The following is a 16,638-nucleotide window of genomic DNA, read 5'->3' as shown; positions in this document are numbered from 1 at the left end:
GCTCGAACAAGAATTTTTCCAATGCAGGAAAATTCCTTTCCATGAAGAAGGTATGCGAGTGATGGGGGCTATGTCAGAGAATGCTATCTTCCAAGTAGCGAGAGGGTAATCATTGTAGAGAAATAGATGGTTAGCCGTTTCTTCATGAGCTCGACAAAAGACACACCAGGAGGGACCAACGATTCCTTTCTTTTGAATGTTATCTGTCGTAGAGATTTTGTTATGGGCCAATTACCAACAGAAAAAGTTTATCTTCGAGAGACTATCAAACTGCCAAATTGCATTCCAAACCAGAGAGGGAGTGGCTAGAGAGATCTCTCGCAAGAGAATTTCGTAGCCTCGCTTCACTTGTTAGCCCTGGCTCACGTTGTTCCAATTGCAGGTGTCTTTTTGATCAACATGCACAGGAGTGACTCCATTCAGGCAAACTAGAATTTTATTTCTTTGATTGATTAGATGTCCTGATGTTTGTAAAAGCTTCCATCCTTCCCACGCTTAGTCTAGCGCATTCCAGTGCGATATGCTAGCTAAAGTGCTCCATCCTTGATTCATCATCCATTCCTTGAGGTCAGAGAGATCCTCATGAGAGGAGAGCAATCTCGTGCAAGAGAAGAATCCTTTCAAATTCTAACATCTTTGCCATTTCCAATGTGCTAGCCAAGGTGGTTCAGGATAAGAGGGGTTGCTGCTCGACATACTTTCTAGATGGATGAGCCCCTTTCGGCCCAAAGCGAGAGGCAAGGGTGAATATAAGAGGAGCCATTAAAATATTTTTGGATAAGAGTAGATTTATACCACCCACCCGGGTTCTCCAAAAGGCGCCAAATGATCTTGGCTCCGAGCGCGAGATTCAACAAATGAGGATCTTGTATACCAAGCCCCCCTGAGATTTTTGCACTCTTTCAGTATTCCAGTTTACCATGTGCAACTTTTTCTTGTTGCCTTTCCCACCACACCAAAGGAATTTCCTAAGAAGAATACTCAAGTTGTTTTTGAGACCAACTGGACCCAACTGTCATAAACACTAGAAAATAGGTAAGGAGGTCACGATTGATTTGATCAACACTATTTTTCTTGCAGGGCTGATCTAGTGAGTCTCCATGCCTCAAATTTATTTTGTATCTTGAGAATGAATCCCTCCCATTCCCTGGGTGGAGTAACGCCCTCCGAGATGGGGATACCCAAATATCTGAATGATTTACATTTAGTCGAATAGGGGAATTGTAGGACTTGGGAAGTGGATCTCAAGACTAGTTCTGGGTAATTCCATCCAAATATTTGACTCTCTTTTGTTAATTTCTCCACCAGAAGCTGCCAGATAGATGTCCAAGACTTTCCTGAACTGTTCGGCTATCACCTTCGAGGCTCCACCCATCAACAGTGTGTCATCTGTGAATTGGGAGTGGTTTACAAATTTGGTATTTCTAGCTATTTGTAGTCCTCCAAGGTTGCCTCTATAACTTAATAATTAGAAGCCAAGATTTAAAGGTGAATTAAACAATAATCAAGATTAACCATTAATCAAGCTCGGGGTTGCGGGAGAGCACGCCACGCCCCCCTCACGATCTCGTTACCAATTCATGCTTTGCTCCTGACCAAAAAGAACACTCCTTGGTTTTTTCGAGAGTGAAGTCAGGAGCATTGCTCTTGCCACTCCAGGAGTGAATTTTCCAACTAGGGAGCAGTCGGGGAGCGATTGCTCCCAACCGTTACCTGGTTGGAAAATTCGCTCTTGGCCGGAGGAAAGCAATGCTCGCGCGGCTGAGAGGGAGGTGAAGAGGGCTTAGAGAGAGGGGGAAAGGGAGGGAAAAAGGGAGAGAGGGAAGGGGAGGGGGGGGAAATAAATAGACCCTCTCCCCTCCCATTATTCACTTCATCCCATTGAGAGAGCAAGAGACTTTGGAGAGAGTTTGAAGCAAGGAGAGGAGCTTGGTGAGAGAGGAGCTTGGAGGAGTTTGAAGAGCTTGCAAGGGGAGATTGGAGCTTGGGATTGGAGGCCAAAGAGGTAGGATCTACACTCTAATCTAGCATTTTTCTTTTTATGTTCATTGCTAAATAAATAGAAAAAATTCTCTATTTCCCATTCCCATTCCATTTTTTTTGCAGATTCAAAACTTCAAATTTCAAACATCATGGTTATATGGCTTGGCATTTTTTTCTTCTTGGTTCCTTTTTTGGTTATTATGGTGTTGGAGAGTAGAAAAAGGAGGGTTGAACATGAAGAAGAGGATGAAGAAGTGGGTTATAGTGGATTTGATGAAAACCCTGGAGAGGAGTACCTTGGTGAGGAGGAGGAGAGTGAACATGATTCAGCCCAAAAAACTAAACAAGACCAAACCCCATTGTGGAAATATGTTACTAGGCTTGAAGCAGGGAAAGGGGGTGGAACCACTAAATTTCACTGCTCCCATTGCAACAATAATTACACAGGTTGATACACCTATGCCAGAAGGCACCTCTATGGGAAAAGGCAATGGGATGGAGATAAACAAATAGGAATCAAAACTTGTGTAAGTGTGTTAGCAACAGATAGGGCCAAATACATAAGGGAAGAGGAGGAAGCCCAATACAAATCTAAAAAATCAAAGGGTTTCTTTGAACCAAGCTCACAATCACATGCACAAAGAACTCCTTCAGCATCCTCCCATGGCAGTGGATATGGAGGCACAGGGTCACCAAACATCTCTTTTAAGGTGTAGAACCATATTAGATTTCCTTGATGAAGGGTGTAGGAATGACGCGGATTCAAAAGTTTACCAGTTTCTCTATGCATGTGGGATACCATTCAATGTTCTTCGCTCACCTTATTGGGATGAAATGGTTTCTGCCATAAATGATGCCCCTAAAGGATACAAGAGCCCTGGGTATGACAAGGCTAGAACCGTTGGAATTGATCATGAAAAACAAAAAATATCACATTTTTTGAGTAGAATGACAAATTCTTGGACTGACCATGGGGTGTCCATTATATTTGATGGATGGACAAATGTAAAAGGCAAGTCATTGATAAGTGTTCTTGTTGTGTTTGTTAGTGGTGCCATCTTTCTTTCAACATATGATTACTCAGACAAGTTCAAGACCGACATCAACATTGCAGAACCATTGCTTGAAACAATTGAACGTATTGGGCCATACAATGTCATCCAAGTCATCACTGATAATGCTCCTAATTGTAAGGCAGTGGGAACAATTATTGAGGATAAATACCCCAACATATTTTGGTCTAGGTGTTTGGTTCACATAATGAACCTTTTGATGCATGATATTATTAAGAACAAAAACCAACAATACAAATGGATTGGTGATTTGTACAAGAGAGGAAAACAAATGATAATATTTATTACAAATCATAGCAATACCCACGGGCTTTTCCGCAGGCACTCAAGATTGAAGCTGTTGAAGATCGCAAAGACTAGATTTGCTAGCTATTACCTCACCTTCAGTGCCTTTTGAAGGTAAGAGAGTCATTGGCTAGCATGGTATCAAGTCCACACTGGCAGGTATTAAAGGAAAGGGCTACAAATGCAGCTGACAAGCAAGGTTTTGAACAGGTGGAGGAGATCGCTCTTGATGGTCAGTTTTGGGCACATGTGAGGCAAGTATTGGAATTCACCAAGCCCATTTATCACATGATTCATTTTGCAAATATAGATAAACCAGTGATTGGGAAGGTGTATGAGCAGATGGATACCATGTTGGGGCAAATAAAAGATATTGTTCAGAAAGATGATCCCAACTTGTATACACTGATTCACAATTGTGTGTGTACACAGTGGAATAAACTTAATGTTCCACTACATGCCTTAGCGTATATCCTTATGCCAAAATACTACTCTCCAACTTGGTTGGGCCAACCTGCACCCGGGGGTGGGGTTAGGGTCAAACCCCATACAAATCCAGAGGTATCTATAGGATATATGGAAGCATTAGACAAGTTGGTACTTGACAAGGAGGAGTGTGCTAATCTACGTCTTGAATTAGGCAGATACTTCAGTTGCACTGGTTTGTTTGGTTCTTTGCATGCAATGGAAGATAGAGATAGATTTGATGCTCTCACATGGTGGGAAGCATATGGCGGCATGGAACTTTTGCCAAAATTGGTAAGAAAAGTTCTCTCACAGGTTGTAAATACTTCTTCTACAGAGAGGTTGGAGCACCTACAACTTCATACATAATGTGAGAAGAAACAAACTCAATGAAAACCAGGCAGAAAGCTTGGTTTATGTGCACTACAACTTGAGGTTGTTGAGTCATTACTGTGATCAGGCTTATGAGGATCCAACATATAAAATTTGGGACAACCACCCAGAGGACGATAATTTTGAGGATGGCACTATACATCTTGAAGAACTGGGGCAGAACTTATGAGAGAGGAAGATGAAGCAACAACCATGCCACCCCCACCATCTAGTAGCAGTGCTCAAGTTCTTGTTGAATTTCCACGACCTTGGGTCTAGGTTAGAGTCTTAAAATCACTGACGCTACCAAACCAAGAATCTCAACCATAAACTACTTTGCACAATGGAAATATAAAACAGTAAATCACATATGCACAGAACATAGACAACTTTTTAATTTTTCAACCTAACTTTGTTATATTAACAACATATAATACAACAGTCTAGGGCTCTTGTACCAGGGATAATGGCCCTCATACATCCACTAGTACAAGACAAGATACCTCGACCATCTGGCTATAACATCTAACACTCCTCTCAGTCGTACCCTGTACCTGCCCAGTCCTTTGGCTCTTGATTTGCAGCTCTTGCCTCTATCAATGCTCCAAGTCCATCTGGCCACTGAATCTCGGCTATCTAATCTGCTCTCTAGTTGTCCCTTCATCCATCAAGGGCACAACTCATCGAGACTCATGTGAAGTTGTTCACAACTCCACTTGTGAACAACTCTCAATCTGCTCATTGCTGCTCCTCAACTACTCTGGGACTTCAACCCACTATGGTCTTCCTGCGCTGCTCTGATGAAGACCAACATAGGGCACAGAGGGTTGCCACCTATCACTGCAATATGTCCATCTCCTACAGTGAACACGGGCTAGGAGGATTGCCCTTCATCTGCTGCACAAGTCCTTCTCCACACACATGCCTCGGGCTACACAATCTTGCTCCTGGTTGATCAGACCCTTGAGCTTATCAACAACTGCCAAGCTAGCAATCACCTTTGTCCATCAAGTTACTGCACTTTGGCTTCAACATGGACACTAACATGCTGTCCTTCGACAGAACATAAGTGTCTAATCTCATCCACACTTGGTCTTCTCTCACGCTGCCCTTCGACAGTCCTCGAGAGACCAAGTTCATGCTGTAGCATCTGCTCCTAGTTAGGGCATCCTCACACCTGGGAGACCCTTACACATGGCTTCCCACAGACTCCATCAATCTGCCATGTGTCCTCACCTAGGACACCATCAATCCATCGTACATGAGTCGATCTGCAACATACCTTGTTGTTGTCCTCTTGCCTCTTGATCTAATGTGACTGTTGTCACCTTGGCTGCTTGGTAGGCCTCCCAACAGTTCACGTGGGATCCACCAAACAACTCCTAAGGGCTGCTACAATCGACACATCAAACAGATCCTTGCAAGAGTCAAACCTCGACCTATACACCTCTAAGCATGCCGCTGTTCACCACGCTGCACTATCTTTGTGGGATCTGTCACTAGGGCATCTGATCAACAAATCTGCCCCCTCTCCTTGACTCCCACAGCTGCCTTACCCTGATCCAAATCTGATCTAAACTAAGATCCAATACTTGCAACATTCACTAAAAATACATACCTCTGTCCACTGTTTGAAGGTTGCTCCACCGCTGCAAACTAGGGCATCATGACAGTCCCTCTTCCAGCCCTTATTCCTACCCAGAATTTCCCTTAAGGACTGCGACTGTCCTTTAGTGAAAGGATCTCCCTCCACGCTGCAATGTATGGGCAGTTTCTAGCCCTTAACAAAGACTGTCCTCCCTGTTATGATAGCGACTGTCTTACAACCCTTCAAACTGCCTGCAGTAGCCTCTTTTGAGGGTTGTCCCAACACAACACACCCTCAAATAGACCCCTCCTCCTGTGGCCCTCCAACAAGGCACTGCGGCCTTCACTCCAGCATCTCGGTGTTGTTGAAATACCTTCAAAACAGGCCTGCGAGGAGCCTCCTCAACTCGGCCTAACCTCCAGCACTTCGGTCCTTGAGACAACCCTGTTCTCAGACCTGTTTGCACCCTCAAACAACCCTCAAACCAATCCGCACTCCCCACAGCAGCTCGGCCTCCAATCTGGGCTCTCCACGCTGTCCTGAAGTGACCTTACCACGCTGTCTCAAGTCCTCTTCTTGCTGCGGCTAGGGCACAAAAGTATCTCTCTCCACCGAGTTCTTGTGAGGCAAGTATTGCTCTCTTTGGATGATCAAAATGAGACCTTACGTCTCCTATATATAGCCTTTCAAGGCCTCCACGAAAACAACTTGAACCGACACGTCTAATTGTGATTTACTTCAAGTCGGCCTACTTGAAAAATCCATAATTACCATGTCAACTTCAAAATTCATTTTCTCCCAAACGACAACTCGGATTCAAATGATTTTCGATGCGTTGGAATCATCTTTCCGAGCACTATCATCCTCATCCATCACATGCCGTGAAATTGTCATGGTTTTGTCCCAAAACACGATGGGTTCCAAAACCGCCAAGTTTGGTCCTCAAGCCCACAAGACCATTTGTGGCACTTTGATCTCCAAACCTTGAATGCTAGGGCTTAGAGTACCTCCCAAGCTACACAAAAATCAATAGTTCCAAGTCTTGTTCCTTTGCTGTCGCCGCCTCCATGTACATCCACACGTGGAGGGCATTTGCCTTCTGGTTCTGGTCGTGGGACTGTGCGGGAGGAGACTCCTAGAAGACCACCACGACCTGCTCAGAAATTAGACATTATTCGTGGTGGCAAGAGGAAGATGTAGATGATAGATTTACTTGTCTTTTCTAGTTTCTAGTAGTTTTTATAACTATTGATTCTTTCATATTTATTATGATATTTTTTGTAAACAATATATGACAATTTAAGTTTGAAGTTTGAAGTTGGCAATTATAACTCATTGGTAATGAATTATGAATATGATGCTTCGTGAAAGTTGAAAGTTGTTTCATTTCATTTCATTTTATAACATTTCATTTCATGTTAGATATTATTTGTTGTAATGGTTACACTTAGCTTACAAGTACAACTTTGGTGATCAATGATGATAAATGTTATATATTGAATTTTGAAAGCTTGAAACTTTAAGATTGATGAATCATGATTCATGAGACTCAATATGTTGTATGTTACTAACTTGTGGACGTGGTTGATGAAGATTATAACTTCTAGATGATTGGTGTTATATGGTTCAATCTATTTTTTTTATATCTAATTCATCATTTTACATGTTTTTGTTGACATATATGCATCAAACTATAAAAAATATATATATTATATAAAAAACGCTCCCAGATTCACTCCCAAACTGGGAGCTTCTGAAAATGTCACTCCCACTCCCGCTCCCCATTTTAGCTCTCGCTCCCAAGTAACCTTGATCAAGCTTAACCGTTTATTTAATCATCTAACATTTTAAGCTTTAGAATACTAGCATATTCATGCGAGGTGTGGGTATGTAGCTGGCATTCACATACTTCATACGTATACTAATAATACTTATTGGAGTCAAGCACAAAAAGTAAATCACTCAACAGGTAGGCTAATAAAATAATGCAATATAATAGGATAAGGTATAGGGCATTACAATGAGAAAGATGATGCCAGTACTGTGAATCATGTCATTGGAGGAAAATTGGAGAGAAAAATGCTGAGCCATTACAGTTTGAGAGTGCCACTGAAGTGGTAGATGGAGGCTCTACACCATCTTATCAAGAAAAGGTTGATGGGAAGGGCGAAGGCTTATACTAACATGGCTGATGTGAGTCTCTAATCAATGCCTTGCCATATCAGATCATATTTTCCATGTTTACTTGTCTCGACTACCATGCCTCTATTTTCTTTTAAGTGTAGTAGGTTCTCAGTACAGTGATTATTGAGAAGGAAAAAACAAAAAATTCAATAACTAGCCACAAAGTCTCAAACATTCCCGTTTTATCCACATCTTCCACTTACCATTCTTGGGCCTTTGTATCGATTCCATCTTTTACTTCACTCTATGAATGCCATTTGTATCTGTTGTTCTCATGAATGAAATAATTTTCAGAAGTTTCCAACTGCTTGACGCAAGGGAGGGTCTATCTTCTTATAACAAAGGAGGCCAGCCAACTAAAAAAGGAACTTCTTGGAAACATTGAGATTACACTAACTCATCCCTTTCAACAGTTCAGGAAAATGGAAACATTTGGCATTGTCAGGAATGATCTCTTGCAAATTGTAGGTTTTTCATATGCCATTTATTTGTTTCTTTTTGAAGGTTGTTTCAACATACATTATGGTCCTGCTAATAACAATTGTTATGGAATTTCATCTTTTTATTCACTAAAGCTCTCTGTAGCAAGGGTCATCATATTGGAAGTTTATTATTTGCATACAAATATAATATTAACATATAATTTTTTTTCTTTTTCCAGTGGTTGCTGTTTGCACTAATAACAATGAAGTGCACATTTACAGAGCATCACCAGATGGAAATTCTATATGGGACAGAATATACATACTTCAAAAGGTGTTTTGCATTATCTTCTTTTGCATTTACTGCTTTGAAGTTTGCCACTGTTTTGTTTTTTCAAATGCAATGTTTAGGTCAAATAAGTACTTTCCTGTCTGCTGCAAGTGAAATTTCTTCTTTTCCTTTTTGAATGTGTGCCCAGGAGAGAGAGAGAGAGAGAGGTGCTCATATTTCATATATACTATTATTTTGCAGCATGATCAGCTTGTTTCAGGGATAGACTGGGGTACAAGTTCAAATAAAATTGTGACTGTGTCACATGACAGGAATTCGTAAGTTACAGCATTTCCTTTTGTTAACTATTCTTTCGTGCCTGGTTTTTACAAGCATCTATCCATTATTTAAAAGCTGACGGCTGTGGATTATTTTAGTGTCATTTGAAAATATTGATGTGAATTTTGAGTCTTTGTTGTCTGGTTCCATCTCTTTCTGTGCACTTTTCAAACTGTAGGTATGTTTGGAGTCTAGAAGGCACAGAATGGCTGCCGACACTCGTGATTCTCAGACTCAATCGTGCAGCTATTTGTGTTAAATGGAGTCCAAGAGGTAATTTCCATGCATATTATTATTTGGTGTCCAGAAAAAGTTTGATAGGGTAGCTGGTATTGGATAGATATTCATCCTGGCGGGTAATTTTTGTAATTTTCATTAGCAATAAAAAAATTACATGTTGTTTCATCTGCATGTGACTAGGCAAAATCTCAGAAATGAACCAAGCCATTCTATCCAGTGCAATGTTCATATAGACCATCCATATATACATAAAAGACATAAATATATACAAGTAATAACATAAACTGTTCATATAGTTCAAAACAGAAAAACAGAAAAATGCTTATAGCCACTGAATGATCATGGCAAATCATTCGGAATCTGCCCCATCCAGTTCAATGAATGGCTGATGGAAGTACTGATAGGTCTCTAGGTCTCGGAATTCTTGAATTATCCACTGCCCCCTGTGTTGCTGCGCGGCCTCCTTGGAAAGAATGTCAGCGATCGAATTCCTTTCCCTGTATATATGCGAGCATACAATAAAATCAAAATGTGATTTTAAAGTGATGACTTCATCCAGTAAACCCCTGAGTGTGTGCACGTGACAATGAGATGCAAAGTTGATCCAATTTATAACAAGATTAGAGTCCCCAAAGATCTGAATCTTGTTGCAGTTTTGTTCCAGTGCAAAAATGAGGAGGTGTCTGAGACTGTTGAGTTCAGCAAAATTGTTGGTGCCTCTCCCCAATCCCATTTTGAGCTTGAAAAAATGTGATTCAGTAATGTGAAGTACAGCTCCACCTGCACATCCAGTGTCCTGAGCCGACCCATCAAAATATGCCCAAGGGAAGTTCTTATCAATGACTTCAGGAGTGATGACATAGACAGGTTTTGTTGCCGGTTCCTTAGGAATCAAGTGATATAATGCAGCAATGTGATTGCATGTAGCTGTCCATTGGATGGGAGCATCCTGAAAAATAGATCGATTCCTGACCAGCCAAATACCCCAACAAACTAGCAGAGGGAGATTCTTGATTTTCTGTGATGCTGCAGAATTCCACCAAGATTGCCAAGCAATTGAGTCCCATTCCATCTGTGCATGATGTTAAGGGAGCTAGTAATCTGTAGCCACACCTGACTTGTCACTAGACAGTGTAGGAATAGATGATCAATATCTTCGGCTCGATCTTTGCAAAGACAACATCGAGATGGACCATGAAAGGCACGTCGATTTAGGTTATCGCCTTGGGTGCTGTGTTTGATAGTATACACCACATGAATAGACGGGCTTTGTGTGGTGCCTTAAGCTTCCATAGCGAACGCCACCACCAAATCGCCTCCACCGGTTCCTGTGCTGATATGAGAGAAGTGTATCCATCCTGGGTGGTGTATCGACTGTGTGATGCTGCAACCCAAATGATTTCATCGTCCCGAACAGTGATTATAATATGAGCTTCTTCAAGTGCCCCAAAGAAACGGTTCCAATCCATGCTCCACCTCTCCGGTATCCCGAGGTCCTATGCATTTAACCATTTCTGAGAGATCCAAGATGTGTTCCTACCGTCTGCAATATGTGAGAGCTTTGTGATATCGTCCAGTTCAAGTATTCGTCTAAGCTCCAGTGGTAGGATGCGTGCATTGCCACATCCCGACCAAGCATCAATGCCTAGTCAAACCAGCTCACCATTTCCAACTTGCCAAGCCAATCCTCGCTTAATGACATTTATGGAGTGTGTGATAGCTTTCCAAATGATGGAGGATCCATTATTGCCTGGATCGGCCTACGAATCCAATCCATTACTGATAGAGGGTGAATATATTTATAATAAACCACCTCTTTCCATAAGCTATTAGATGTAATAATTTACCACCCCTTCTTTGCTGCAAGCGCCATTGCAAATAAGTTCAGGTCCTTAATACCCCATCCTCCCCATTTTTTCGGTTTTCCAATTCTTTCCCATTTAACCCAAGCAAAAGTCCTCCCAACATTTTTCCCTCTCCATAAGAATCTACAACAAATTTGTTGTATTCTGTTGATGATGCCTTTTGGAATCCAGGCAAGCGCCATCCAATATATTGGGATGGCCTCCAAAACAGATTTTATAAGTGTTAGTCTGCCCGCTCTGGAAAGCCATCTCTGCTGCCATATGTTGATACGCCCTTCGATTTTTGCAATAAGCCATGTCCAGTCCGCTATGCGATAATCGTTTGGCTTGAGCCTGAAGCCAAGGTATTTGAGTCCTGCCTCCATTTCTTGCCTAACGAATTGAAAATGATGAAGTGCATGTCTTTGCTCATTTTGTAAACAGGACACCAGCATAATGGTGGATTTGTTGTAGTTGGGCTCCATACCTGTAGCTTTACAAAACAAGGATAGAATATTCTTGAAGCAAATGGTATCACGGATAGAACCATCTAAAAAAAAAGTACATCATCTACAAATAATATTTGCGAAAGATAAGAGACATCTATCATCTTGACACCAACTAATGACCCTTCAGCATGAGCTTTTGATATAAGTCTACTTAAACCTTCCATGATCAGGAGGAATAATAGGGGTGATAAAGGACACCCTTGTCTCAGTCCACGTTCAACATGGAAAAAATCGGATGCAACCCCATTAATGAGTATGCTATATGATGCAGATGTGAAACAACACATAATCCATTTAATGAATGAGTGAGGAAATCCAATATGGGTCAGAATAAGCTGAAGGTATGTCCAACTAGCTCTGTCAAATGCTTTTGATAGGTCAATCTTGAGTATGATACTCTTAGAATTCTTGAGCTTAATAGAGTGGATCCCTTCTTGTGCAGTCCCAATGGCTTCATGAATTTGGCGGTGATTGAGAAATGCAAATTGTTCCTTGGAAATCATCTTGGATAAAATAGGCTTGATACGAATTGCAATAATTTTTGATATAATTTTGTATATGCAATTACATAAGGATATAGGACAATAATCATCAAATGATTGAGGGTTATCATCTTTGGGTATGAGAGTAATAAAAGTCGAATTGAACCCCTCGTGGATCTTCCCTAAAAGTCTACATTCCTCAATTGCAATTAGGAGATCAACACCAATATGCTCAAAGAAGGTGAGGTAGAATTCCATAGGCCAACTGTTTGGTCCCAGGCTTTTATCTCCTTTAAACCACTTAAAAACAACTTCGATCTCCCCCAAAGTAACCTGTTCGTTTAGTGTCTCTATATCCTCTGCCTCTACAAATCTAGGCAATGTCCTTGCTATGCAGAGTACCTCTGCAATGGTAGCTTCTCTAAGCGCCTTGAATGTTTGGGAGAAATGTCTAATAACCATGTCGGCAAGCTGATTGAAAGTATTGGCTTCCCTTCCAGTATGGTCTCTTAAAGTCCAAATTGTATTACTTAGTTTCTGCCTCCTGGTACATTTTTGAAAGAATTTCGAATTTTCATCCCCAACCTTTAGCCATATGGCTTTGCTCTTCAATCTCCATGTCTCCTCTTGCTGTCTCAGGAGGCGAATCTTTTCTGTTTCCAACCTTATTAGGTGTTCCTTACTTTCCATAGATGAATAACTAGCAATACCAGAGCCCTCCATCTCCAATATGTCAGATTCAATTTTCAGAATAGTAGCCTCATCCCTTTTCTTTTTATCTTTAGCCCAACTTATAGTCCTGAGTTTAATTCGGGCTAAATTGTTGGCAATCACCACAGTCAGTGTGGAGTTGTTGTCTTGTCCACAATGAATCCGGGATTCCATAACTATTTTGTGAAAGTCTGCTTCTACAAGCCATGTCGAGTTAAATTTGAAAGGGGAATTTGGCTTGTAATTGGAATTCATAATTTCCAAATAAATTAGGGAGTGGTCAGATATACCCCTTGATCCCACCCATTGTCTAATTCTGTCCAGCTTCTCCATCAGAGGTGCTTTAATAATAAAACGATCCAATCTTCTAGCTAGTGCATCCTCACTTGTTCTCCTATTCCGCCAAGTCGGTAGAATCTTGGCCGAGTCAATGTTCATGAGGTTATTGTAGTCCAACAGGTGTTCAAAGTATTCCGTCAAGGGGTTAGTCTGTGCCCTATTACCCCATGATTCGACATGACCCAAGGAGAAGTTCAAGTCTCCTCCTATGATGATATTTTCATTATTCATAAAAGATGTAGTCATCATCCTATCCCTAAAACCCTCCCTATTATGACAGGGTCCATAAATATTTATCAATCTGAGAGGTACATCAATTTCAATGGCTGTAAAGTCAGCCCCCAAAAATCCTTCACCACCCCAAATATTGTCGATCTTGATAGTCTTGTTATTGAAACCCAAAGCGCATCCCCCGGATCTCCCTCTCACATCCAGAGTATGGAAAATCCAGCCCAGGAGAATGTTCGACAAAATATTGTTGATAGCGCCCCCTTCTCCCAATGTCTCTTGTAGTAGTAATACATCAATCCTAACCGAGTCTATAAGTCGTCTGAGTGCCAATTTCTTGTCTGGGCTGGCCAAACCCCTGCAATTGAAAGAAAGGCACTTCATGGAGTAACTCGATCAGGGTTTCCTTGTGCTCTAAGAAGTCAGTCAATTGGAATCTGAATACCAATTGCCACCTCAATACCTGCTCTTTGGATGGCTTTAGAAATATTGGATTGTCTACCCCTAGGAAATTTTTGAGCTCTAGTGGGGGGGTCCTCTCCCAATCCGAAAGTGAGGGGTCACGGGTGGGCTTGAGATATAAGGTTGTACCTATGAGAGCTATTGCAAGAAGAATCCTCCCTATCAGGAAGAATTGAGAGAGAATCCAAGGTAATGGTAGGTGCAGTAACCAGATTGGTGGGGGGAGCCAATGCAACAGGACAATTAATGGAAATCAATTTACATGCATCTAAATGCAAACTCGAAGCTGCTAAAGATAACATAGCAATGCCAAAATTCATAAAATTGTGAGAAGAGGGAGGAGAGGAATTAAGAGTACTTGGTAGCATTTTAGGTCCCTTGGAGGGTGATCGAGTGACTCGAGCATCAGGGGTCTAGGTGTCCGCATGATGAAGATCCTCCACAGCCACCCTCCACCTCCTTTAGGGTTCCGCTGCAATGTTCTGCTCAGAGATCGAATGAACATCCGTTTGTGTCTGAGTACCAGTAGTAACAAATCTTCTTGGGGGCTCGATATGCACATTTGTAATCAGCAGACAATCCTTATACAAGTGCCCCACCTCATGACACCTTTTGCACCGGAATGGGATCCCTTCATAATCGAGGATCTGCCATCTTATTATCTCCCCGAGTTGAAGCCGATAACTTTCAACTAAACCCTCTCTAGTATCCAGGTGTACCAGAATCCTGGCAATGGCTAAACTTCCGGTTTCCATATATGATCTATCGTGGTCGAGATAGATGCCTAGGTCGTCCCCAATGCACCTGAAGACCTCTTCTGACCAAAATTGTAGCAGCAATCCGAGGAGTCTAACCCATATTGGACTCACCCCCAATTTCTCTTTCTCTGGGTCGAAATAGTGGCGACCACCTCTTAAGGAGAACCGGAGTCATCTCGATATGCCAATATTTGGACAGGACCCAATTGGCTTGGTCTTGTTGTGGAAATATAAGTGCAAACCAGCCTCTCGTCATGTTAAGAACAGTCGGTAGCTGGTCTAGCAAGTGACCCCAGATTTCCACTGTCCTTTGCTTCAATTGAGCAGGGGTATAATTTCGGCCTCGAACCCTGCTGACAAGCACAGTGCTCTCAGTGAGGGTTGCTTGTGCCATACTGATTCCTTCTCCAAATACCAGCAAATGCCCCCGCTCACGCACCTTGGTACATTTTGATTTTTTCTTTCCCCCTAACCTCTGAGAGGGTTTTGATCATCCTCCGCAGGCTGATACTCGTCTGAGTCCGAAGCTCTGGTGTCCTCATTACCTTGTTCCTGACGAGGAATTCCAACAAAACACCCTGATGTGTGTGCCGCGAGAGGAGGTCTCGAGCCTTGGGGGTTGGCTCCTGTTAAGCCTTGTACGTTATGCCCTGAGTTGACAAAACCATATGTGTCGGCCCGATAATCGCTCGTGCCCCCACTCGCCACGAACGACGCACCCTGTACATTTGTCTTCTGTCCCTGTTGCTTGAGCTCCCAATATTGTAGCTCCGATGGTGATGGAATATGCAGAATCGGGTGAGGCTGGTCCTTCTGTAGCTATAGAAATTCCGCATTTACAGTCGAGCTCGGGTGAGTAAACCCTAGGGAATTTAAGGAACCCTCCACATCACGCAACTCTGAAACATAAGCGTCAACATGGACTTCCGGTTCTTGGGATGGCAGTAGTGAAACCCCAGTTCATTGCTGATGTGGCTCCTCCACCCATATTTGGGAAGCCTCCTTTGTATTTGAGGAATAATCAACAAGTTCCTCGTCCATGCAAAAATGACATTCTCACTCATCCTTTCACTGCCCCTATGCTCTGCAATGCACAACACCCTTCAACAAACACTGGCCCAGCTGTTCCATTGACTACCTCCACCATTCGATCCCCTAGTCTGTTGACCCGACAAATCCGCATGACCAAGTGTGGTTCCAAAACACCGTGGTTAAAAAACCCCTGAAGCTCCGTGCCTTGTCTGCCAGCGGCATTGTCGTTCCCCTCACCATGCGTCCACTTCCTGGATTCAGGGGAATCCCCATTTTTGCATCAGGTCTATGCTAGGGTTTTGTTCCATATCCAAGCTCATACCTAAACCCTATAAAAGTGCATCTTAGTAAAAGTAAAAGAAAGGCACTAGTCTTATTGCTTGTGCCAATTCATTTAAATAAAACCCTATATATTTGTATTTTATGTTTTCTAGGGTAAATTTAGGGTTAGGTTACATCAAAATCATCATTTTCAGCATCATTTGCATTGTATATTATTTTCCTAGGCTTAGAACTTGCATGCATCGGCAGGTAATTTTCCTATATCCATCATTCGTTGTAATTCTGTTCCAGTGCAACCCCCTGTTCCATTGAGAACATGCTGTCATATTTATTCACATAATATTTTTGGGAGGCTTTTCTCCATGCTCAATAATTTGTGATTGATTTGTTGAAGAGTCAATCATTCTTGTTGATTCTGATCTTTTATGCTGTATTTTGAGCAATAAAAACAGTATTTGCATGTGCAAAACTATCCTATTAAAATTGCTTTGCATTAGCTGATAAACTATAAGCAAAATTATGGTGTGCAGGAGGATAGTCGTTTATAAATAAATCTCATAGTAAAATCTTCTCATGAAAACTAGTTGATTTTATTATGAACAATTAGGCGTATGTTGTGAACAATTAGACGACTTTGCCAAGATCTTTTCAGCTTGCATTTCACTGAAAACTCTTTGACATATCCTATCAGAATATAGTCTTCGATTACATCTTAGCACATGTTAACAACTCCAGAGATTTTATATCCTGGTCGCATTGAGAAGAATGG

The 16,638-nt window shown here is 41.8% G+C and overlaps 1 protein-coding gene across 1 annotated transcript in view; it reads left to right on the top strand.

Moving 5' to 3' along the window:
* The window catches only part of LOC149226912 (actin-related protein 2/3 complex subunit 1A-like), a 314,210-nt gene that overhangs the window by 110,259 nt on the left and 187,313 nt on the right, over positions 1-16,638 (top strand). Inside the window, exons 3-5 of the mRNA XM_089377632.1 lie at positions 8,612-8,706; positions 8,905-8,981; positions 9,161-9,255. Of these exons, the coding sequence (XP_089233758.1) occupies positions 8,612-8,706; positions 8,905-8,981; positions 9,161-9,255 (267 nt within the window). The remainder of the gene's footprint in view (positions 1-8,611; positions 8,707-8,904; positions 8,982-9,160; positions 9,256-16,638) is intronic.

The sequence above is a fragment of the Pinus tabuliformis genome, chromosome J (genome assembly GCF_031772625.1).
Source record: "Pinus tabuliformis cultivar Carrire ecotype Pingquan chromosome J, CPIR1, whole genome shotgun sequence".
NCBI classification, from domain to species: domain Eukaryota; kingdom Viridiplantae; phylum Streptophyta; class Pinopsida; order Pinales; family Pinaceae; genus Pinus; species Pinus tabuliformis.
This window is presented reverse-complemented; position numbering and strand designations above follow the sequence as displayed.